Below are 27629 nucleotides of genomic sequence, written 5' to 3'. Positions count from 1 at the left end.
TTGACACTATTTTGCGACGAGGGACAAGCTCTTCGTGGGTACTTGATCGGCTTGGGCACGCTTCATAGGGCTCACGCTCACTTTTGTTCACTCAGCAGCGTCGGGGTAGGGTGGGAATCATTTATGATCATTCAATGTCAACGTGGTACGTCAAAGGGCGTCCTTGGCATCAGCATCGGACGTGAAAGGTACCTGACCAAGCATCGAAATATGACGTTTTGGTAGTGAAAATGCATTGTGTGTGTGTGTGTGTGTGTGTGTGTGTGTGTGTGTGTGTGTGTGTGTGTGTGTGTGTGTGTGTGTGTGTGTGTGTGTGTGTGTCCTTGCTACCCTGTGCAGCTATACGTTATCAGTGGTGAAGGTCGGTGTTGGAGCATCACACTGTGCTCTGTGAACCCTGACTCTCCCCTGACTCCCTGACTGTCCTGATTAGCCAACAGCACTGAACCACACCACAAAGCACATATCCTATGCTACTTCCGCAGCAGTCATTAAAGCATCTGACAGTCCATTTTGTTTGTTTGTTTATTTAATGTATCTTCTAGTTCATCAATCTCATCTTTCTGAAGCTTTGCATGTCATCCGTTTAAGAGTCAAACAGACATACAACAATACATTAGCCATGGTATACGGTTCTTATACCAAACCTATTAATTAATCCGATGATTTGAGCGACCCGTTTTATACATCCAGTAGTAATAATAACCCTTTTCAGCTGGATATAGAAGCTTCCTCTTTTAGTCAGCATGTACACAGATTTTTTTTATTATTATCATAATTCCTCCTTTCAACATTTTGTTCTCATTCCCACAATCCCAACCCAGTCTTCCCAGCATTCCCTGCAGTTATGTTCAGGGGAAAGTTTTTTTTTTTTCCTTTTTCTTTTTTTAGCAAAACACATTAATTAGTCATTCAAGTGCATTCTGTTTTTCCACTTTTGTTTCTGTGAAAGTCAGATAAACTTTAAAAGGCTGTGTCCTGCGGGGGCAGGGATCCAAAATGTCGAGCCTCAGTGTTTCATTGTGCATTTGTGTATGCATACACGTGTTTGTTTATGTGTGCGTGCGTGTGTGTGCCTACGTGCATGTATGCATGCATGCTCTTCACTAGACCTCCCCGCAGTGCAGAGGTGAAAGCCGGCCCTCCAGTAGAGGTTAAAACGACACTATGTTCCCACACACACCATTTGATTCCTGAGCTAAAAGGAAAGATTCTCACAGGCAATTAGACATTGAATCTACCAGCCTTCTCTATAAGCTGTAAAGCACTGCGTCCCTCGGCCCCCCAGGGCATAATCTGATCCAGATATATCTTCATGGTTACAGCCCTCAGTGCTTTGCTTTTGCAGGGAGTAAAACTCATGCCATTAACCTTAAAATATACAGTAGGACACTACATTACCGCTGTGCAACTAGCAATACAAGTGTTTTATACCTTTGGTACAGAAAAGAGTAAAACTCATGCCATTAACATTGAGGGCTTGACATACTTTGTTGCACGTGGTGTCGCATCCCGAAAATTGCAGATTTATAAACTCAAAATGCGTCGCATCGCAACGGGTTGTGAGCTTGTAGATCCGCTATATAAGTATAAATTGGGATTTAAAACATACAGTAGGACGCTATAACATCGCTGTGAAAATAGCAAGGGAAGTGTCTGTTGTTTATTTGTTTGTAGAGAAAAGAGGAGTAACCAGGTATAAAAAATGTCTGTCACCAAAAGAAAAGAAAAATCCTGTAAATAGGAAAACTGTGTTGTTGTTTGCTCCTGTGTTTATTTAAAAGGATATACATGGGTACACTGGCAGTTCAGACAACAGGATAAGAGGATTGTAGAATGGGGAGCAGGGTGCTTTTAGCAGAAGAGTTGAAGTGAATGTCACATCTACACTTGCCTATCCTGTTGTTGTGTACATCTAGTAAACAACTACACATGAATGTGTACAACAACTGAAAGACTAATGTCACAATTTTAAACTTGACTGTTGTCTTGTTTTACCTCATAAAAGGCCAAGTGGATCAATTCAGAGCCAATAAAAGTAGAGTAGTTGTTCTTAAAGTATGTACAGTGCAAAGTTTATTTGAATATCACATCTTGTGGCTTGTCTCATACACCCCAAAATACATATTTCACATATTTCAAAGTGCTTGAAAATATATGATTCATATGAAATTAAATTTCTTTCACAAACATAGTTTAAATGTACTGTACAGTATTTAATATACCATCGGCCCTATTTTCTCCGGTGCCTTACCCATTATGCCTAAACTTCTTTGCCATTTTTTACTATTTTTAAAAACATTTTCAAATAGTTCAACTAGCCTACATCGACTACGCTGTGAGCTTGTAGATTGGCTATTTGAACTATTTGAAAATGTTTTTAAAAATAGTAAAAAAATGGCAAAGAAGTTTAGGGATAATGGGTAAGGCACCGGCGAAAATAGGGCCCCATATCTTTCTCCCATGTGAATGACCAAAGTTTATAATTTTGAAGCAAGGGAAATCAAATGTTTGCCACAAGTGGTGTTTGTGTAAAAAAAAAAGATGTCTTCTGATGCTGAATGGAGTGATAATCAACCAGTGTCTGTGTAGACTGAGAAACAAATGGCCCCTGAAGTGTGTGTGTGTGTGTGTGTGTGTGTGTGTGTGTGTGTGTGTGTGTGGGTGTGGGTCCTGAAACGCCTAGGACAAAAGCAAAAACGACAGAAAAAGATGAAATATGGAAATAGGAACCACGGTAGGAAAGAAAATAATATTGGAAGGTGGAAAATGAACTCCGGGTGAACGAGGGAACCAGGGAGAAGAGGAAGACTGTGATGAAGAACAGAAGTGAATAATTTACTTGTCGGCGCAGTGATGAAATGTCTTACTCATCAGCACTGCTCCTTTTGAGCCATAAAAAGGCACAGCTCGCACAGACCCTCATGGGACCATTTTTACACTCTCAGAATTAAACTAGCACTGAGGATTTTATTGTGTGGCAACACAGAACTGATTAGCTGTCATATTCAGCTAAACTCATCACTGGCCAGATTAATGAGTATGTGTGTGCCTATACTGTATGTGTTGTGTGTGTTTGCATGCATGTTTACGTGATTATAATGTTTATGTCAGTTTGTATGCGTGCACACACACACACACACACACACACACACACACACACACACACACACACACACACACACACACACACACACACACACACACACACACACACACACACACACACACACACACACACACACACACACACACACACACACACAGTATGTGTCCATGATGTCCATGAGTGCTATATATATATACACACATACATTATATCTGAGTGGAGTTATGAGGAAATGCACTAATGGCACACAGTGAAATCCTGAGCGTTAATTTAACACTTGAGAATAACCAACATTTGTACACAAGCAAGCGTTAAGCTCTCAAGAGTCTTACTAGTGATGAGTGCTCTGTGGTTATGCATTATAAGTGAGTCTACAGTTACATCTTACCTAAGGACGAGGACGCACACGCACGCACACACACACACACACGCACACACACACACACACACACACACCCTAGCATCCTGGAATGTGCGGTATAAGGGAGGGAGTGAGTGATGTGATTGGTTTATCTGCAGGCTATCTGCAGTCCATTAACAGTGCATTACATTGTGCTGATGTTATCTGCATTTGTCCAACAGTAGACAGCTCTGAAACAACGCAGCTAGTATTAAGCTTTTCTTATTACAGAAGATATGGTTGCAAAAGTAATCAATGTTAAATGAATAGTTTAACACAGTATGATACTTAGCAAACATTTACATGTAATGTAAGAATTAAGAACCAACCAATAAAAATGCATATACGTGGGTGTGTGCATGTGCACACATACAGTGTGTTACTCTGCTCGGAGTAAGCACAGCATGAACTCAATAACTGTAGATTACTTGGTGTGGTCCCTTTGGCTCCATGCTATCTACGAATCCAGTAGAACAGGGTTTGTCTCTACAGTATCTCTGTTGCTCCGTCGCCACAAAAGAACACACAGCAAACCACACGTCTCAGCTGACACTATTATGCCAATAACAATCATCCCCTCAAAAGTCAGCCAATCACAGCAAACCACACAGCTCAGATGACGCTGCTACGCTAATCACAGCTAAGGAAGCTCAAATTCGAGGCTCCTTAGCACATCGCTGGTGCTTCATTCACAAACTGTGCACCTGGTAATTGCTATGCCATAACTACTGATTGACAGCCACGCACTGGCTCAGGTGTTAGAGAGGCCATCTTGGAATCAGAAGACTCACAGTTCCATCGCTGGCTCCTCCTGGCTATGTGTCGAAGTGCCCTTCAGAGAAAGACACTGAACTCCCAATGAGCAGGTTGCCATGCATGATGTGAATGTGTGTGAATGTGTGACTGGACAATGTATAATAAAGTGCTTTGGAGAAAGATGCTACACAGTATAAATGCACTGTTTACCATTTTACCCTTATTGCCTGTATTAGACTCTGTATGGTTTAATATCAACATGTCAGATGAAAAAGGTACAACAATACTTGTGAGAGTGAAGGGTACTGGTGAAAAGGATAAAGAGAAAGCTTTCTTCGTACATTTGTTCCTCCCCTTTGTGTGGAGATAAGTCAATTACACTTACAGCAAACAAATCAAGGCTGACAAATGAAACAAGGTGACGCTCAAATGCCCGCTGCTGTTTTTCACCGTGCCGCACAAATCGGTTTACAATAATCCTCAGGCAGAGAAACAATTAGGGATAAAATAAAACTAATTCAATGTCGTGTTACTCTTGCCCGCAGCAAAGTGACTAAGCTAAGAGCTAGCCATGTGATAGGCGGTTGTTTACATGACGGTGCGCCTTTGTGTGTGTGTGTGTGTGTGTGTGTGTGTGTGTGTGTGTGTGTGTGTGTGTGTGTGTGTGTGTGTGTGTGTGTGTGTGTGTGTTGAGCGAATGTGCTTGAAATTTGGAGTGGCTAGGCCAATTATAACGCTTAAGGATGTAGTTATTCTGAGCGTAGCTAATATGAGGTTGAGATGGAGAGAGAGAGAGAGGCAGGGAGAGAGCGCATTGGAGAGGAGTTACTGATCCTACAATGAGAAAGTCAAGAAGCTCCCTTAGATATTATACTACACACAGTCACATATATATGTGTTTGTTGTGAGTGTACTATATACATAGACGAAAAGCTTTGTGTCAATCGACAGCCTTGGAGCTCAACATGGATTAATTATACAGCACAGCCTCTATAATGTTCACACACACACAAAAAAGTGTATTAAGCTTGTAGATCTGCTATTTCTGGTGCATGACCCCCGTGCAAAACTAAGTGTAAGTCAGGCATTTGTTCACCTATGGAAATACATTAGTACAGGAGTGAAACTTTGTAGCATAAAGAAAGAAAAAAAAAACACCTATAGACTCTTATTTCTGTGCTTAACAAACAAGGTTAGCTTTAAGTGCAGAGGCGGAACGGCTGGAGAGTAATGGAAACATGAGGTGGAAAAAAAACAAATTAATGTACAGTATACTGTGGAAACAGATGAGTGCCATGCTGCCTTTCCCAGAGCATTAGTCAGGTTAAAAGGATATGCTATTTATCCCAATCCACCACTCTCACTATTTATCATATACTGTACGTGCGCACACACGTGTGTCAGAGCACGCACGTGCACACTGCACACACATACACATGCACACTCAATCCCTCTTTTACTAATTAAGCCATCTTTCTTTGACTCACTTCATACCTTTCCTCCTTTCTCTCTGGTCCACCCTCCCTCTCTTCTCTCTCTCTATCTCATGCACCGTCTATCTCCTCTCTCTCTTGTCCTCTCTCTCTCTCTCTCTCCATCACACCCTCTTCTCTCGTACAACCTCCCTCTTATCTCTCTCTGTCGTACCCCTCCAATCAGCGATTTCTACTGTAAGGCCCCCAGAGCCTTATAGATTAATTATTCAAATGTTTACTGTGTGTGTGTGTGTGTGTGTGTGTGTGTGTGTGTGTGTGTGTGTGTGTGTGTGTGTGTGTGTGTGTGTGTGTGTGTGTGTGTGTGAGAGCGCATCCCGCCCCGGATGCTCTAAACCAGCAGTCTGAAATGTCAGCATCCATATCGCTCTCATCTCTCTGTCGTACGCCTCTCCTTCTCTTCGTATCTGTCTTTCTCTCTCCATTTCTATTGGGCATACTAATACACTGAAGACCATGGCTTGGACAGCTCATCTGATTAGCCAGCACGCTAACAGGGACACAGCGACCCATCTAAGCTCTTGACCTCTGCTATTTACCTTCTGACTGTGCCGCCCATCTCCCTTCCCATGGCAGAGATAATAAGAGTGAAGACAAGATGAAAGGAAAGGAGAGAGGACAGAAAATGGATTTAGACACATATGATGGCGAAAATAGCCAATCTATAGCCTGCGCAAAGCCAGAGTTCATAACACACACACACGCACGCACACGGTTAATGCAGGCTGTGTCTTTTTCAACACACATTCGCTCTCCTCTCTCGGTTCAATTTAATTCAATCTTAAAATGCTTTATGGGCACTGCGAGAGACCACATAATGTTGCCAAAAGCAAGGTACACAGAAACACAATGAATCCAACATCTTAAATGTAATAGATTCTGTGATACAAACATTGCTTTTATAGGCGGTCCAGAAACAGTTGGCTTTAAAGCTGACTAAAATATATCTTTCTTATATCTTTATATTTCTCACATTTAGTGATGCAACCTCTGGCATTTTTATTTAACATTGATGTCTCTGTCTCTCTCTCGCTGTAGATGTAACTTAAGGCAATCTTCTGTGTCTATTCATTCTCATGGCTGTACATTGCGTTAAGGTAGCAGTTTATTTCTTTAACTCATATTTTTAAATTCAGCATCACTACATAATGCAAACTGATTTGTACCAGTAGGGCTTTGTGGGAACAGACAGTTCTTGCAGGTGTGAAACGTTGATCCGAGGCAACCAAATAACTCAATAAGCAGGAGAGTGCACTGCAACAAGTCACCTGCAACAGGCGTCTAATTACTTGGCAAGAACACCCTTTTTACATGGCACAGCTAGCATAATGTGTGTGTGTGTGTGTGTGTGTGTGTGTGTGTGTGTGTGTGTGTGTGTGTGTGTGTGTGTGTGTGTGTGTGTGTGTGTGTGTGTGTGCGTGTGTGTGTGTGTGTGTGTGTGTGCGCCCGTGCGTGTGTGCGCATGTGTTTAAACATGCATGCGTGTCATGGCTGTTTGTCTGTCGTGGTTTGTGTGCATGTGTCTTCCCGTGTGTGTGTGTGTGTGCGTTGTGCAGATAATGGATAAAGAGCATGCACGCCGTGCAAGCTCTTTATCCATTATCTCATTTCACAAGGTGTTCACCTAACTAATTAGACCGCTATGCCCTGCATGTTGTCTGTGGGCAAAACAAAGGAAACCAGAATGAAAGACGAGCGGAATGTGGAGAAACGTGATTCCATGAAAGACTAATGAAAAATATAACAAGAACAACAACAAAAAGTCAACACAGACTTGGGAATATGCCCAGGAATTAGCGTAAGCCACAAAACAAGTGCACAGGAAAAGCACCCGTGCCTCCAAGTCCTATTACCTTGTCATTAGGAAGACAGCCAATAGCAGAAAGAATCAAGTTTATAATCTGCCTAGAACACAATAACCGTTGTGTCCCTACGTTGGGCAAGTTTTCCAATATTTTCAAGTTCATTCAAATGTATTTCAAAAATAGCAGATCTACTGATCTATTTGTCATACAACAATGGAGGACTCAGACCTTCAAATATTTGCATACAGCATATCTAGACGACAATATCCGTAGCCTTTTTTTGGATAATTATATAACGGAAATTACTTATAATGAGAAAAGTTCACCATAACTGCTGAAAGGGCGACCATATATGTTCTGCAGCAGACTGTAATAGGGAGTGGAGGAAATTAGGAAGCTGAATGTGTATACTGTATTTAAATGTAGGCTACTTACAATATTGGTCTATACATGGACACTGTACATTTCCGGCATTCAAAAGCAGCTATACTTGCAATACTCTTGAACCCACCTTTGATTGATTTATTCGTATGAAAACGGTACAACAGTAGAGTAAACAAAAAATGGATGCTAAAAGAATAACACTTTTTATCAAAAAAAAAAAAAAAAAATCTCCCCAATTTAGTCACTATGGCCATTAACCCATTAATACCTGGAACGCATCTGTGTCACTTTTAGATTTCTTTAGGCTATTCAAAAATAGCAGATCTACAAGCTCATAGCGCGGCACCGAGTGCCACGCTACGAGCTTGTAGATCTGCTATTTTTGAAAAAAAAAAATTTTTTCAAAAAACTGTTAGGATTTAGATTTTTTTAAAGAATCGCCTCAGGTCTTAATGGGTTAATTCCTCCCACTGCTTGACCCTGCTGTTGTATCCTACTGTCGGGCTCACCTGCCAGTGAGCCCTCACTGGGAGGACGCAGCACCTCCATCCTATTCCTCCCACTCAACATTTCCCACTGACAGGCACTGCTCCAGCCTGAAGGAGTATAGCAGTATACATGCAGTGACAAATACCACCCCTCCCCACCAGGCTTCCGTCACCCAAACACAGGCCAAATGTGTTTGTATGTGTATAGATATTCAGCCAAGCAACGATCAGCCAATTTTGACAAATTGTGAAACATTTTGACAAATCTTGAAAATCAAATAAATTTCATAAAAAATACCAGTGCTAACAACTTGAACCGTAGCATCCCTATTCTGGCAATGTCATAATAGGTGAACATTCGGCAAAAATAGCAGATCTGAATCGGCTATTTTCCCCTCTACAACATTTAGTGTAGAGGGGGAAAAGTAGGGGGCCAAGCACAGACCCCGGGGCCAAGGAGGACCCCGGTCAATGAAATATAGAGGGCAGTGGTTCCCCAACCTATTCTAGGTCAGGGCCGCCACTTGAAACTCATTTTCAGAGCATGTTTGTTAATGATCAATTAATCGATTGCGTTCTGGCTTGGATCTTGGAACTAGCATCGTATACTTTAAGTTCCTACGGTTTCGGAATCACATTGAAACATTTTTTGTCAAGGTTTTAAAGAAAAAAATACCATGCCCTGTTTATACTAATGTTATATTATCAATAAAATATGTTTTGTTTTGCCAATTATTGGGGGGCCCACTTGCAATATCCTCACGGTCCACAGGTAGTTAAAGTGGTTCAGACTGCATCGCCCGTGACCTTCGTGAGCCTCATTATATTGCGGAAATTAGGACAGCTATTACATCAAGAACAATGCACCACGGACAGTGCATGGAAGTGTCTCCAATGGCAGTAAAAAACACAAAAAAAAAAAAAAAACACCCTGGATGTAAGGAGCATAAATTCACAGCCGTCCAGCTGATTATTTCTCTAATCTGGGCCTAGTGAGCCCAATAATTCAGCCACACATGTGAGCGAAGAATATAAATTTCCGTTTTACTTTCCCCCAGCAAGAGATGATGAAAAACAAACGATCAGTCTTCCACTTGATTTCAGCATCCCGTCGTTAAAGCCGGCACTGATAAGTCTCCCCATTACGAGCTCAAATGAAAAGGAACCATAAATATGCAGGTGTGCATGCGTGTGTGCGCGTGTGTGTGTGTGTGTGTGTGTGTGTGTGTGTCTCTGATGGTACACATGCATGTGTGCAAGTGTAGAGTCTGCATGTCCTATTTGCTGCTATAGCAATGATTGAGGGACCCGATATGACAACCACAAATAAATCAAATTATCCATAGGTGAAACCATGTCTCTAGCATATCTTTGCACATGTGAACACATCCGCAGGCAAACACACACCTCACCGCACGCACACCCGCACGCACACACACAAATATAACAACTGTATATGCACGTGTAGCTCCATACAAACAGGCCACAGAACATATGTATGCGCAACACACACACACACACAAACGTTCAACACGTGAGTGCAACAGCTGAAATGTACTGTAGTCATTACCCAAAGTATGTGCTGTGAAAGATTGATGACTGGGGGCCTTCGGGTGCGGGAGACATATCGCCATGGCAACGGGCACACAGGGAGGAGAGCTACTGCGTGTCACCCAGTCTGACCATGACCCTCCATAGCACTGGTTTTCAACCCTTTTCATATCACGGTCCATTATTTATTCGGCATTTGAGCCACGGACCACCGTGAGATTTAGCCTCTCAGACCCCAAGACTTAGAATATTTTGTTATCGTTGGATACGATTGTGTCCACAATTCCATGCTGTATTGATGTTGGCAGCATAGGAGAGATAACAGGCAAACGTTGATCAAAAATAACAATTCTTTAATTAAGTATTGCAGATGTTTAACAATCATTTAACTCTTGAGAGCGTAAAATGAAACCAAAGGGTCCATTTGGTTACCAACTCTCCGTCATTTAGCTGGGGACCCACCTGGGACCCCCTCAAGGACCACTGGTGGTCCCCGGACCACTGGTTGAGAACCACTGCTCAATAGTCACTGGGCCTTCAACCAACCTGTGGGCTGGGGCCCACTGGTGGGCCGTGAGGATATTGCAAGTGGGCCCACAAATAATTAGATTTGATTGATACTATTTCTTCTTTAAAACCACAGTTGCACATTCAATCACACCGAATCCTGTGGAAATCCCATTTGCATGCATGCAGTGCATTCATCTACGTATGAATTGTTATAACGAGAGAGACAGAAAGCTAGAAAATTATCTGTTACTTTATATGTGGCTGTGATAGTGGCTCAGGAGATGTGTGTGTGTGTGTGTGTGTGTGTGTGTGTGTGTGTGTGTGTGTGTGTGTGTCTGTCTGCCTGTGTTTTGTATCTTTATGTACAGCAGGGATGGGCAACTGGTGGCCCGCGGGCCGCATGCGGTCCGCACCGCCACTCAATGCGGCGGCCCCAGGCCAAAAAAAATAAAAAAAATATATATATATTAAAAAAAATTACTTTTGAAATCACAAAGAAAAACAAAGTAATCTAAACATATCCGAAATGGTGAACTATTGCCTTCAGCTGTTCCAAACATGCAACTTTCCTTGAACCATTTGAATTACAACAGTCCACCAGTAGAGCGCGCTCTTGTTTATTTTAATAGAAGCCTTATTAACTATAATTCTAGTGATCATTTTTGTATATTTTTAAGCCAGGGTTACAGCAATACTCTGAAAGGCATACTCAGGAATGTGAAGTTTTGTTTAGCAGTACAGCTGTAGTAAGTTGATAGAAGCATTACTAAATGCTAAATAAAAACAAAGTTACAACAAATAATAATAGTTAATATCCCTTATTTATCACATGTGTGACTATTATGGGCTTTTTGAGTAATGGGGTACTACTGGCGAGAGTGCCGATAAACAGGGGCGGGCTAGGACCTAAATTCAGCCCTGGCATTTTGGTCCGAACCGGCCCACCGCCCCCGGACCGTTTTGCCACGGGGGGGGGGGGGTCCCTGCCGATAAACAATGTGGCCCCCCAGAGTGAGTGTGGAAATTTAGTGGCCCTCACCATCAAAGTTGCCCACCCCTGATGTACAGTATGTGTAGCCTATAGCATTTTACATCTCACACAAATCCCCCCCCCCCCACACAAAAGAATCTTGATGTGGAATAAACTTACGGAGAGACGGATGACACACAAGCCTATTTCACACTATACAGTAGTAGAGTATAGACTGACAAAAGCTAGCTGTACACATACAGTAACAAACCATCCCACAGAGTCCCTTGCTCTGTCAACAAACACAGACACACAAATGCTGTCATAAACAGTTACAAACATGCACGCACACGCACACACACACACACACACACACACACACACACACACACACACACACACACACACACACACACCTGTGACACCATTATCCTCATAGAGTATAGCGAGTGTGGCGTTAACGCCACTCCTAACACCATGCTCCAGTGAGCCTTATTTAGGTCTTATCTGGGCCACAGGCAAAAAATCTGTCCCTTCAATGCTTCCGCCCCTCCTGCCAGACGGAGCCCTTAAGTCTCTCTCCTCCTCCACTCCATCGCTCCATCAGCCCCTCCACTGAGAAGAGGGCATGCAGAGACACACATTACTTCACACACATAATAGATTTTTTTTTTTTTTACCACTGCTGAGATGTGCTTACAAAGAGCCTACAGGTAAAAATGCGACAACGTCCACGCTAGCTAATCCTGGATGGCAATAATGTTCCCGGTTGAAGGTGAGGGGTTGGAGGGAAACAATTAAGAGAGTGTTGCAGTAATCACGCCGTAATGGCTTCAGCTAAAAGCCGGTGCACACAGTGACGGGTCCATTTGGTCTCATTTGTACACTCTCTTGAGTTAAATGAACACTGAGGATTTGACTGTGTGGAAGGTTGTCTGAACACATGGTGAAGTATCAATGGTTGGCGTTTTTACGGCGTGGCACCTATAGGGGGCGAGCCGCCTAGAAGAAACTCTGTGTCTGGATGTAATATCGCGTCATAAAATAACTCATATACTCATATATGAAGCATCAACTGACGGCGAGAAAACGCTAACGTTACCGCCGCCGAATTAATTACATTTTCGCCAGAAACAGAATGTATAAAATATGAGTGACTGACTATCGCAAACAACACAGAGACACCTCCCTGACAATAGCGTCCGGACAGTTTGTTTATTTTTGGACCACAATTCTTATATGAGACGATTCAAAGATGACCCAATGTTATTCTTCTGGCTTAATATAATCTACAATAGCACTACACTTGGAAGTTCCCAGCCCACATTTCCGTAGCCGCATTCACTGCAGCGGCACACGAGTTCCAATTGCAACATTGAGCGCTGTTTGTTATTTGTTTTTTAAATGCGTTTTGAGAAACAAACACATACAGTAATGAATGTTCAAGTAATGGCATAAAATCCTTGTTTGCCATCTGTTTTCACGAGCTCGTTTTGTGACTCCTAATGCATTTATTTTATGAGCAATACCAAATAATATAGTTGGAGTTGCATAGCGTCCCTTCAAAATATGTTCTGTTACTTAATAAATCAAGTTAGTATTTGTTTATTCTTGAGCTGATTGAGGGCTCCAAATTGCTTCAAATATAGAAAGTGGCTAGAAGGCAGTCCCATGCGTCAATTGCATAATTAGCTGAGCTGCCTTAGTAAATCAGACATTTATTCCACGCACCTTCAGTGCAGATTGCACTTACGGCACAGGGCAATTTGCACTGTGCTTTTGAGGTATGTAAATCTGCCCCTCAGAGAGAAATTAGCAGGCATTTTTCTAAAGGGAAAGTAAAGGAAAAAAGAAAGTCTATAATAAGTTCATTTAAAATTGGACACCTCACTGCGTATGTATATAGAATAAGTCATGCCATTAAAGTGTTTATCTGCGATGTCTCCTCTAAGTGGAAGGCAATATTCTGAAGCTTTTACGTCTTTAGAGCAGCAAACAAAAGATTGATCGGATTCGGCAAACACAGCGAGTACACGGAGCACACAAAATGGAGAACAGGCAGAAAAAGATGAAATATTAAAAAGTAGGTGAAGAGGAAATGAAGGGAACACAGAGAGAAATTGGAAAGAGACGCGTGAGAGAGATGGAGAGAAAATTACTTTCGACTTGAATGGGAGATGAGAGCAAAGGGAAGGCTGGATTATCAAATGTGTATCTGTGTGTGTGTGTGTGTGTGTGTGTGTGTGTGTGTGTGTGTGTGTGTGTGTGTGTGTGTGTGTGTGTGTGTGTGTGTGTGTGTGTGTGTGTGTGTGTGTGTGTGTGTGTGTGTGTGTGTGTATTGTGTAAATATATGCATGCGTGTTTTGACCGTGCCATTCACTAAAGTGAGGAGGGAGATTCTTGTATTTCAGCATGACACTCATGGACCGACAATACATACATCAAAGTTTAGATTTTACAGATACTGTAGCACTAGAAGGAAGAACCTCTCTCTCTCTCTCTCTCTCTCACCCACACATTCACACACATCCAATACAACATACTGTACATGCAGAAACGTGTTCACATATACTGGCCCCTATCTTCTTCTTTTGGACTGTCCCTATTTTTTTCCATGTCTATTACTCACATCTGTTCTACGTTTCTGAGCATGTTTTTTCCTTTTCTTTTCTCTTTTTCAATTCTCTTCATCTTCCCTCGCTTGTTACTTTCAAGCGCAGAGAGAGCTGACCGGTTTCTCTATCCCACCAGAGAGTCAATATACAACAGAGCCCAGAGGTCCAGGCATGGGAAAGGATGAGCAGAGTGGTACAACATGTCGATCCATAATGGATTTTCCTCTCTCTTTCAATGTCTTTCTGTAGGAAGACACGACTCGGATGCCCACTGGCACCACATGAGAGGAAGAGGAAGGAGAGAGGGTGGGTGAGTGTGAGAGAGAGGGTAATAGAAAGGGAGAGGAGGAAAGGGTAAGACAAAAAGACAGACAGAAAGGGAAACGAAATGACAGAAAAGGAAGGAAGAAGAGAGAGATCAAGCTTCTTCCTCAAAATGGTGTGTTAAAATAAATAAATGAATAATTAAATACTAATCCCTGAAGAATATTTCTTTGATCCCTGATGCTTCCCCAAGATGTGAATTTAACAACATGCCATGGCAGTGAAACAAATGCAGCTCATTAACGAAGCCAGCCAACGGGCCAGGTTCATCAGATCAAACCTTTTAAAATCATCTGTCAAGTAACGTCCTTTAGGAGATTATTACACAAACAAAAATGGATGCCTCACTGAAATGCTTCACTGCCACTTGCAATGGAGCGACACAAGAAAATCATAGACCACGGAGGAGCACCCGTTTCTGGTTTATTCTTAGTTGTGTGCCGGTGGCGCGCACGGAAAACACCTGTCACGCAGCGGCGTGTTGTGAGCTTGTAGAGCGGCGGCGCAACACCTTTGCGCAACTAGACATAAATTCCCGCTTCTGTGGCCACTGGTCAGAGATATACTTCTTTTGTTTCATGATATCATGCACATAGTGTCATGAGCTGCAACTGGTTTACTTTTATGGCCAGGGCATACAGATTAACACAGTAACACTGTCATTGTATGGGTGAAACTCTTAAAATATATACACGCCTCTCCCAAAGTCTCATGCAACAAAGTTATATATATATACACACACACACACACACACACACACACACACACACACACACACACACACACACACACACACACACACACACACACACACACACACACACACACACACACACACACACACACACACACACACACACACACACACACACACACACACACACACACACACACACATTGACCTTGGACACCATCACAGTATCCACAAAGCCAGTCTCTTACAGATTGTCCCAGGAGAATGTCTAGATAAAGTTGACTACTGAGGATATCACTGATTAGTCTCTTGGCTCTTCCCCAGTACTTTTATCTGTGGGTCCTGTCACACACTTCTATATCAGTGGTTATCAAAGTGGGACCCCCAGGGGTCCTTGCGAGGGTTCCAGGGGTTCCCCAGCAAAATGTGTTCATATAGCATAAAACTGTGTTTCCACTTTAAACCTAGATATACAAGCTCCTAACGTTTGGTGGTGTGACGTGGCGCGTTGTGAGCTTGTAGATCTGCCGTTTTCAAAACGATTTAGAAAAGGTTTTGAAAATGTGTGGATATTTTTGGAAACATTTTAACGACACAAATCATGTACGGGGGTCCCTGGCACAACATATTTTCAGATGGGGGTCCGCGGCCAAATACATATTCATTTGAATATTATGGCATCCATCCATGGTCTCAGCATTTCGCTGGTATCCAGCTATAATGGAATACCAGGATATTTAGAAAATGACGTAAAAAAATAAGCGACATCAAAGGATTGCTACAAATAACTTTATCTTGAGATGACTTCTTCCAACTACAAAGGCAATGTATTAGCCACAAGATTTTATTCCACTGCCAGTCTGCCACCACCACTCCACAACAACAAGTCTCATCGGGCCCTCCGGCAAGGTATGCTGAATATATGCAGAGAAGGGTGCATATTTCCTATCTATTCATTAAATTAAACCCAGCAATTGCATATTAGACACACAGCATTGTAGGCTAGACAATGTCATACATGCTACAATGACTTCTATCACCAAAGAAACTCAACCTTTGTGTTTGTTTTTGAACCCAAACAAAAACATTCTATATACCATATGCATTGGTGAAACATCAGGAAGGTATGAAGGTATGAAAAAGGTATAAAAGAATACTGCCTAAGCCTTCACTTCCCAAAAAGCTACGGATCATTAAACTCTGAAATGTATCCTGACCGTGAACTACAGTCAGACTACACTATAACGTCGCTGATAGACAATCATCTCAATAGATGTCTTATCAGTAAAAAAAATAAAAAAAACGAATTCTCAGGTTAATGGAAGAGGAAAGCAAACATGAACCCATAAAGCACCGAAGTCTGACTTCACTGCCGCTAGAGGGCGCTATCGCCCTGGGTCGCAGCGTTATCTATTGTGTTAAAATCCCCATAGGGCAGGGGTCTTCAACAGGGGGTCCGGGACCCCTAGGGGGTCCTCAGAGGTACTACAGGGGGTCCACCAAATCTTTGTGTGATTGAATCATTGTTTTTTTATATTAACCACGTGAACCCTAGCATCCCTATTCTAAGGACAACTTTAGCCCAAAAAAGGGAGGGGGGAAAAGAGCAGACCAAGTACAGAGTGTAAGTTTACTAAGTATTGACGTTATTTTCAGACATTAAATGTCTGAAAATACACATTAACATGAATCCAACATCTCTGAAAAGCTTTCATCTGCAACACAATTTCATGCAATATATAGTGGGGGTCCCTGCCTCATCTCTCTCTCAGAGAGGGGGTCCTTGGGCTGAAAACGTTGAAGACCCCTGCCATAGGGGAATCTTAGATCACGTCAGTGGTGGAAAGTGACTAAGTACATAATTTTTAGTTATTTTTTACTTTACTAGAGTATTTCCAATTTGCAATACTTTTACTTCTACTCCACTACATCTCAGAGGCAAATATTGTACCCTTACTCCACTACAATTTTTTGAAAACTTTGGTTACTAGTTACTTTGCAGATATAAATGACTATATATTATAAAATATATAGCGGCAGTGACGTTAGGACTTCGGTGCGCTATCAAGGAATGCTTTTGTACACATTTGCATACTCGCACGCATGCCGCGCACACACACACAAAAAATGAGAACATGGCATCCCCTACCTTGTGCGCAGGTTCCCAGGGCTGGGCGGACCGTCGTACACAGAGAGGAGATCAAAGTCCTCTTCCAGGGCAAAGCCTAGGAACACCAGCTGTATCCGGTTGTGTTCAGCTGCCACGATCACCCACGTACAGTTGGCATAGTTGGGGTACCCGTACGGGTAGCCTGGGCTCTCTATCGTCCCATTGGGACTATGTAGTGTGTAACTGCAGTTCTGAGCTGTAGGACAGAGGAGAGCACATAGAAACTGGTTAGTGGACAATTAAAAGAAACGCTTAAAAGCCATTAAACCCGTAGTTGAAGCAGAGTGCAGAAATGTTAATTTATGTACATTTTACAGATGCAAATAAGCACACACGAACCAACTGAACCACACACACACACACACGCTTCTGCAACACCAATTAACACCAAGTCATTAGGAAAGCAGTGCTAAATAGCTGGCAAGCACAACTTTTTCCCACCTCCTCCATCACACACATTCACTTTCACCCTTTCACAACGTCTGTGAGATGGTAGGAGAGGACACACACACACACACACACACACACACACACACACACACACACACACACACACACACACACACACAGACATGCGTGCATGGCGCACGCACACGCACACACACACGCCATCACCTTACACTTGTAATTGCACTTCTCTTTTGCAGTTATATGCCACTCTCATAAAAGCACTGAAATGTCTGAAATGTTGCAAAGTGACAGCATCCATCAGTATAGAAGAGCATCCTCAGGCTAAATGTCTGTGTCTTCAGACTCTTAATCAGTGGTCCACATTCAGCCTCGTTGAATACATAATGCAACACGAGGAGTAGCATCCTGAGTAGCACTCCAAAGTGTATGTCTTTGTACGGTGTGTTGTGTTGTGTTGTGTGCGTGTGACGTACGTGCGTTTAGTGAGTTAATGTATCTGTTTTTGAGCTGTGTGTGTGTGTGTGTGTGTGTGTGTGTGTGTGTGTGTGTGTGTGTGTGTGTGTGTAAAGGGTAAATTATGCATTTTACACTGTGCAAATATTCACTCATTCACACACTGACAGTGGGGACATGCCAGGCACCAACCTGCTCATAGAGATCATGAGATCAGTATCTTTCTCAAAGACACTTAAACTGGGCTCAGATTACAGGACTTTTAAAATCTAAAACGATTTGGAAATCTGGTAGCATCACACACTACAGGGTAATCCTATAAGATTGATTATCTTAGACATGCACACGCTGCAAGATTTTAGAATATTGGGGAATCTCACACACTACTCTACTAAGATTATCATGCTTGCCAGAGCAACACAGACACAAAACCTCAATGTGCTGTGATCACATGCGGAACAATGGAGCTGGTTAAACTTGAGGTGGCAATGAAACTTGAGAGGAATGATTGTAATATGTCTGGGAAGACAAATGTTATGTACAGTAAAAAAAAAAAAAACTAAAGATTTCAATTTAAAATCCTATACGATTTTGGAATGAATCCTATTGGATTTTTTCATTATGGATTATTATCCTAGAAGAATTTATCAAATAGGATTGGTTCCAAAATCTTATAGGATTATTTCCCCATATTGGATTTTTAGACAGATTTCTCTATTGGAATTCTACATAGGATTTTTTATACGATTTTTCTGCTTCTTCTGCTGCATCTACTGCTGCAACCCTTTTCATGTCAAGGACCCCCAAATTGACACGTATTAGCCTGCGGACCCCCATTTGAAAGGATATACCAGGGACCCCCATAAGAGAAGATTTTTACGGCTCTACTAGAGCTGTAAAAATCAGTGTCATGTAAATTTGAATACAGTAGATTCTACTGTATTCAAATGTACATGACAATATCCATTCGAATACATCACAGACAGACAACACTACACCAATTCAAGTGAAAAACAACACAGCTACCCAATAGCCTGCAGTTGTCTTAATTTGGATAGCCCAGTCACTTAGTCTAGTTCAATGGTTCTCAAAGTGGGGTCCGTGGGGGGGTTCCAGGGGGTCCCCAGCAAAATGTGTCAGCATCACAATAATTTTAACCACTTTAACCTTTTACACTTTGGCTATTCAAAAATAGCAGATGTACAAGCTCATATAGCGCGCACCGAGTGTCGTGCTATGAACTTGTAGATCTGCTATTTTTGAAAAATCGTAAGAATTTCTGCAAACCTTTGAATATAGTCTACATATTTTTAAAGCGAACATTTGTAACTCAAATCTTTGCTTCTGGGGGTCCCTGTGTAACAACATATTTTAGATGGGGGTTGGCGGCCAAATACATATCATTTGGGGGTCCTTGACCTGATAAAGTTTGAGAACCACTGGTCTAGTTAGTAGCCTACAAGCACAGCCAACTACCGCGAGTAGGCCTACTCATCCCACTTCAATGAGAGAATGTAGCGTCCCCATCCCGCCACAACTTCAGTATGTTGCTACTAGGCTATGAAATCATTATCGTGTTTCGTCACTGAAGCGCACACACTCATGCGCGCAGTGCACGCACACACATCGTTGACAGAGCGGCCAAGTTTTGAGCATTATCTTATCCTACCTAATCCTAACTTCATCAAGACATTAATAAACTTATGTTCCTAGTTCCTACTGATCAGCTCTACCTTACCCGACCTGTTCAGTTGGGGTGGCGTCAAGCTCCTGTCAACACTGGACCAGTGTTGCCAGATTTTGCGAGTGAAATAAGCAAACTGGTCTATGGAAACAAGCCCAAAACAAGCGACAAGGCCACATGAGCACTAAGGTGCTAATTAATTGAAAATAGCCCATCTACAAGCTCGCGTTGTGAGCTTGTAGATCTGCTATTTTCAACAACAAAAAAAGTTGAACATTTTGAATATTTTCTTTTAACATTTTAACAACAGAAATCTGGTAGAAATCTGGCACAACATATTTTCAGGTGGGGGGGGGGGGCATATACATATTAATTTGGGGGGGATTTGAAAATATTTGAGAACCACTGGGGTTACACAACATTAGGAAGAAAGCCTAAATAAGCAATTATAAACTTTAGAAACAAGCCAAAAAAAAAACAGCAACTACCAACATTTACAAGCAACTTTACCGATTTTATTTGGAATGTATTGTATGTATTTTAGTAAGTTTAGATGTCGTCCATATCCATATTTCAACCATGCAATGGTTTAAAGCAGTGGTTTTCAAAGTGGGATCGGCAGGGACCCCCAGGCTGAGGGTCCCCAGTGGTCCTTGGGGTTTTTAGTGCCAAAATCCCATATGGCGCAGCTATAGCCTACTATAGCTCCACTTCAGATCTAGGCCTATCTTATCTTCATTTATTACCAGCAAAATCAACCAAAGAAAAAAAAAATCCAAAAGGTAAAATTATTCATCAAATTAAAACGATAAGAAAATGTGTATGGGCTTTCCTCAAAAACTGTTCTTCCACTTCTTATTTCTACTGATTAGACACTGACTCCCTTTATAGGGGCATATTATGCACACCAGTTCCCAATTAGAACACCTGATTCCAGGCTTCTAATCACTGCAGCTCAATTATAGACAGTTCACACACTGTATAAAATGGTTAAACAAAAACTGAAAATACAAATAAACTATACTATCTTATTAATACAAAACTAAATTAAACACCAGTCATTCTCATCATGCACATGTCATAATTGTCTTCACATAAATATTCATACTCCCATAAGGGGTTTCAGTGGGTCCCCAGTAAAATTGGTTGATGTAGCATCAGAATCAGCTGGTTTAACCACCGTAACCTTATATACATGCTCACAACGTGTCATATCGCGGCCCATTATGAGTTTGTAGATCGCCTATTTTCAAAAAATCATGAAATAAATGTGATTTTGAATACTTTTGAATAATATTAACAACACAAATCTTGTATGAGGGTCCCCTGGCACAAACATATTTTCAGATGGGGGTCTGCAGTCAAGAACATATTATTTTGGTCCTTGACATGAAAAAGTTTGAGAACAAATGGTTTAAAATAAAAAACAGTTTTTCAAACTCAAATGACAGTGAGTGCTTTTTAGCTCTATTGCCCACATCCAGTAATATTTCCAGGTGGGAAAACATGTTTCAATAAGATTTCAATAAGATTATGATAGGTAGAAATTATTATAGCAATATTCAGAATCCTATAGGATTCTATTGAACATTGGAAAACTCCTACCGGATTCTTATAGGAATTTCATAATCCATAGGATTCTATTGGAAAATTGGAAAGTCCTGTAGGATTCTTTGACTAGATCATGTTCTTGCCATAGGCCTATACTGTACTAACAAGCCTCAGCTATCCAATGCGCCCATAACAAGATGTTTTGATCGTCATGTCAAACGTCCTCTCAATCCCTTCACTTCATGTCGGTATCATTGTAGACTGCCTCTCTCTCGTCCGTGCTCGACCCCCCCCCCATGCCGTTCTACTCATCCAGATAAATATCAAACATGTTATCAGGATGGCCCGATCGTCTGTGAGCAAATCGGGATGCTATAGGATCTTTGAAGTGAACCCTCACACTAGAGGATAATCTTGCCCAATATTTGCTCCCGATCTAGACTGAGGTAAGGAACGCCTCCCCTCTGAATGTCGGGAGGGGTGTTTCCGACCCAAAATATCCCTGATGATCTTGTAATGTGAGAAGGGCTTTAGACACAAAGTCAGGAGGAGCTGGGGATCGAAACCAGGAACCTTTCGATTCCAAGATCCCAACTCTACCTCTTGAGCCGGCCCCTGCACTGTATGTGTGTATATGTTACAGGGAAATTGGCATTCCAGGGAAATTGAAAGGGGTAGGCTTGTTTTCACCGCCCCTCAGGCAATTCTGTAGAATCAACGCTAGAGGGCAATGCAAGCCAGACATGAGCCCCACACCACACACGCACGCATGCACAAACGAGCACGCGCACACACACACACACACACACACACACACACACACACACACACACACACACACACACACACACACACACACACACAGCACAAGGGGGCGGGCTATGTTAGTGCAGTGAGTGAAACTTGGGGCAAACGCAGTCCACACAACATCATTTACGATTCTGTGCCTATCGGTACATAACTCGGACGGCGCTTAAGTCGACTAGCAGACCATCGGCCGGTCGTCACGGGCACTCGCGCCTGGAGGCGCTCGGGCGCGACTCCTCGGCCTCAAGGTCTGCTAAGTCGGCGCGCCTCCGTCATGGTCCAAAACTATACTTTATCAGCGAAAAAAAAGTAGTCCGCGGTTGTTTGAAAAAGTAATGTCCGAAGCGGGAGTCAAACCCCGGCTCTCAGTGGTAGTGGGTGGGGAGTCCAATGATTATCGAAGTGCGCCACTGAGGCTTGTACTAGTGGTGTAAAGTAACAAAGTAGATTTACTCAAGTACAATTTTGAGGTATTCGTACTTTACTTGAGTATTTCTCTCATATTATCCATTTTATTTTCAGCGTTCCCCTAGCGTAGCTTCCTGGTTACTATGTTGTTGTTAACTCTGCGTCGTCCTCGCATCAAAGACCCGCCTCGCAGCACCGCCCCGCGCCTATAAAACAAGCGCTCCCCTGTCAATTTCCCTGGAATGCCATTTTCCCTGTGACATATATTTGCATGCAACATGGAACTCAATGGGTGATTATAGTGCGATAGTGATCTGCCCTGTCCTCATTGCATGCTCGCACACAAAGACGCATGCAGTTGCACACACACACACACACACACACACACACACACACACACACACACACACACACACACACACACACACACACACACACACACACACACACACACACACACACACACACACACACACACACACACATTTGAAATATTTATTTATGTCCACATAAACAGAAGTACAAGAATGCCTTATACAAAGGACATAAACACTGCCAGTGCAGTCAGATAATGGGAAAACAGCCAGTTACAAAATGCATATAAGGCAGAACATTGTTACATACAATAATATTGGCATACTTGTCAAACACAGCAGACAACAATCATGGGTAAAGGAAACAACGCCTCCTCCAAATTGAGCGGCTTCCTTGCTAATTGTTTGACCCGCCTTTTGGAGAGGCCGGCCATTTGAAGGCCCCTCACAACCAACTTGTGCAGGTGCCCTAGGCTACCAAAGATAAAAACCAAAAGTTTATATCTGTAGCCTAGCTGAGAGATGGTCTGCTCTAGCTGATGATATTTTAGCACTTTGGTTTGGAAGGCTTCCTCTAGCTGTAATCAAAAGTACAGCCAACCTCGAGAATGAACACCTCCCTATGGTTTTCATTAACAACAATGACATCAGGGATGTTAGCTGAACTGTTAGAGAACACAGCATCATCATTACACAGGCTAAACATGCTCGGCTTCACAGTAGAATGCTTATACAGCATGATGGAGGACCTGAAAATAGAAGAGATATCTTTTTATATCAAATCCAGTATTCTGTCATGCCTACTTATGTAGAGTCCTCTGTATACATGGCACCCATTTAAGATGTGGGACATGGATTCAGCTATTTGTTCATGACCATGATGTATACAGTGAGGAGCATGGTTGCCCGGAAACCAGATGGAGAGGTTAAGTTCACGCACTCACGCACGCTCTCACAATGACACATCACACTCACAGCAAGGTTAATGTCAAAGTTAATTCGAACTGAAAACTGTCAACTCCGAGAGAAAAAGAAGAGATCAACTATATGATTCCCTTTTGGAATTTAACTCTGTGAGTGTACAAATGCAACGAAATGGACCCATTTGCAAACACTCGCCAAGTTACAAATGCATAAAATAACGCTGAGGACTGTATGCTTCGAAAGGTCCACATTTCCTGCACAATATTTGAAAGATTTATTGACAATATACTGTAAAAATAAATTACTTGGACGCTTGAAATGCATTACATTGATACAATACATTTCAAACATGCATTATCTCTAAAATATTGTTTTGAAGTACAGTACATGAAATATAGCCTTGTTTTTTCAGTTGAAACAGAGGCATCATAGATGGAGCAGATGAGAAGGTCATGCAAGAATACATTCTATCACACTAGTGTGTACAGTGAATACATTCTATTACAATGTTCTTCATACAAATTATTGTTTATTTCTCCTTTGTTTGCCGTAGCCACAGTCCTCCATTTCAATGCTGCCTGATTAAAATGTAATTTGGAGAGTTTAATTGGAGGACAGCTGTTATCTGCATAACACACATTATTATTCAAAAAACACCAACAACGTAACACATGGGGATACTGTACAAAAGATAAATCAATGTATGGAAATGAGCTAATAAAAAAAAGAAAAAACATGAACCTTGTTCAACAAAAATGTATACCTTTGATGCACGAAAGTGAAAAAAATAAAAAACATCAACGGTAAAATCCCTCCAGGGACTTTAGTCGGAGCTGGTGAAACATGCAGCCTGTGCAACCTTTGTGTATTCACTGCTGGGCAGCCCAAACCCCAAAGCTTCAAATCCGTCCAAAATTTCATTCCCAAATAGGCCTCATGCCTGGAAACCAGTGGGGAATTACTTAGGTAATCAAGTGGCAAGCATGAAAGCAGAGCAACGAGCAGGAAAACAAGTAAACCTGGACCAATTCTCAGTCATTCAAATGTTTGTTTCTCTACCAAATAAACACTTAATGACAAATAAAAATATACTGCTTTTTTTGCTTTGCTTCAAGGTCAACATTGCACAGCTGGGATAATCCCCAAGTAGCCAGGAGAGAGAACTTAATGTTCTTTTGGAACATTGGAGCCTACTGTTTATTTATTTTTCTTCGTATAAAGTTATTTAACCACTTAAAGGGATACTTCACTTTCGGGCCGGGGAAACATTTAAAAAATATATTAAAAATAAATGAAAAAAGTAATGGAAAATTCATGGCCCCCTCACGCATTAGAGTGTCCTACTAATGTGTGAGGGGGCCTTTATTTTGCCATAACTTCTTTCATTTTTTTTTAATATATATTTTTAATGTTTATTTTATGTGAAAGTGAAGTATCCCTTTAAGCCCTATATACTTTGTGGTATGACAAATAGCGAAAATAGTCGATCTACAAGCTCACGACGTGCCACGATGCCATGTGACCAGCAGGACCGATACACACACAGCAGGACCGATACTAACACATCCAATCACACACACACACACACACACACACACACACACACACACACACACACACACACACACACACACACACACACACACACACACACACACACACACACACACACACAGTGTGGACACTTTTCAGGAGGCCAAAGGGGGAGGTAATTATCACTTCTCCCTTAGACAGGCGACCCCAATGGAAACAAGACCGCAAGGACTTTTTTGGTGTTATCCTTTTAGACCAAGTGTTTGACTGTACTCGTGCTGTTTTGCATTTTTGTCTAATAAAATATTCAATCAAACTAATGTGTGCATATTTAAACCCTGTTCACTCAAATTCACAAAACATATCACGGTTGGCGGAAGTGACTACATGTCTGGGAAAAGGCTCTGTGTGTGTGTTTAACTGCAGGCCCAGGTTTCCAGAGGGTGGCATACCTGTTTCCTGTTATTTTCCCACAACTTAATTTGATTTGAACAGGAAACACACATAAAGGTGTCATTTGTCTTGCCCATTCAAAATCTGAGCAGAGCCAATCTAACAAAGCTAAGGGACAATGAACCAGAAATGGGTATGTCACCTTCTGGAAACCTGGGACTACAATTATGTACAGAGCTGATATTATGAGGAGGAGGACAAGAATGAATGAATGAAGAATTGAAACACATCTTCCCCTGTATAATGTACTTCACACTGAGATGAAAATAACTACATGCACAATTTCTTATATACATGACAACCGGAGGGGAAAAGATACATCTCGCATACAGTGAAGAGCCTTTTAGGGTGAGCTCTCAAGACACCGCCGAAGTTTTATGTCAGATTATCACATCCTGGGGTGCTCCCTGTGGTGCAGCAGTAAGATACAGTACGTGTCCGCCTAGGGATTTAAATCCGCCGGGGTGAATACGGTTTGGTACATTTATATTTATACATAGGTATTGCATAACCAGAGGGGCATGCTCCCCCAACAGGCATTGTTCCCAACAGGCATCGGCCTTGTAATGAATGACTACATTGGGAGAAGAAAAAAAACAGGTAAAAATAACTGGCTACTCTAAATGTTGAGAAAGAAAGAAAAAAATATATTTTCAAACCCTCCACTATCAGGATTCAGGGAGGAAAAAATACATATCCTCCACTATCGAACAATAGGATTCAGGTAAAAAAAAAAAAAAATGGCTCTTTAAGAAACATAGTCCTAAACGTATGCCTATGAAAAATAAAAATAAATAGGAAATCAAGTTTACATTCCTTATCCTCATCCACCCACCCAGAAGATCAAGGGAGATGGTAAAGTGCGTAAAGGCATGACGGTACGATCCACCACAGTCTAATTTAAACTTCATCCAGCATTAAAAATAATGTACCTGGGTCACAGAGACCAAAGATTCAACCACTCCAGCCCATCATGTCATTTCCATCTGGTCAATACTAATATCGTGGTAAAACCTCCACCTTCCCATTCTCTCCTGGCTAATTTCCATAGACGGAGTCAGGTCAATCTCCTCATCATCCCCTTCATTAAAGACCTCTATCAGACAAACGTGGATCAATGGCTTATATAGGAGAGCTTGATAGGGGTCAGACAGGACGTTGAACCTCTCTTGTACGTGGAGAATGAGTTGGATTTGACAGTTGATGTGGTCGGTAGGGGGTGGGGGGGGGACATGATTATTCAAACCACTACCTGGAAGGGCAAGACAATTTAATTACAATTCAGGAGACTGAACTTAAATTGAAACGCAGAGACGCTGAAAAGGATGTCAGCGGTGCGTGCCTCGCGTAATCAAATCTAAACCGCTGTGCGTCATCATGGCGTGTGGCCATTATTATGAGGTCATGGAACATGCAGTGTAACCAGGTAGACAATGTAGGCTAATTTATCCAATTTATGAGGGGAAATGAACTGCAGCATGCATGAATTAATGAATGAATGAATGAATGAATGAATGAATGAATGAATGAATGAATGGATGAATGGATGAATGGATGAATGGATGAATGAATGGATGAATGAATGAATGAATGAATGAATGAATGAATGAATGAATGAATGAATGAATTCTATGATTGAGCATGGGTCTGTCGAAGCTGCCAGAGGGCTGCTCAATTATGTTTTCGAGCATCAGCACCTGTGCCAAGCAACCAGCTCTCAAATCGATAATGGCACACGCAATCTGGGAAGAAAGACCGTTACAGTGCTTGTTTGGAGCCTTTTGGCCGTAGAGCCGAAGCTGAAAAATAGATGGTCAAAATT

At 41.9% G+C, this 27629-nt stretch overlaps 1 protein-coding gene across 1 annotated transcript in view; it reads right to left on the bottom strand.

Moving 5' to 3' along the window:
* The window catches only part of csmd2 (CUB and Sushi multiple domains 2), a gene marked incomplete at both ends in the record, with an annotated part of 387232 nt that overhangs the window by 306427 nt on the left and 53176 nt on the right, over window positions 1–27629 (bottom strand). Inside the window, 1 exon segment of the mRNA XM_080442648.1 lies at window positions 17249–17465. Within this exon segment, the coding sequence (XP_080298774.1) occupies window positions 17249–17465 (217 nt within the window).

Source organism: Gymnoscopelus braueri (genome assembly GCF_963280865.1).
Source record: "Gymnoscopelus braueri genome assembly, chromosome: 11".
Taxonomy (NCBI): domain Eukaryota; kingdom Metazoa; phylum Chordata; class Actinopteri; order Myctophiformes; family Myctophidae; genus Gymnoscopelus; species Gymnoscopelus braueri.
Note: the sequence above shows the minus strand (reverse complement) of the source record. Positions and strands in the feature narration are given on the sequence as shown.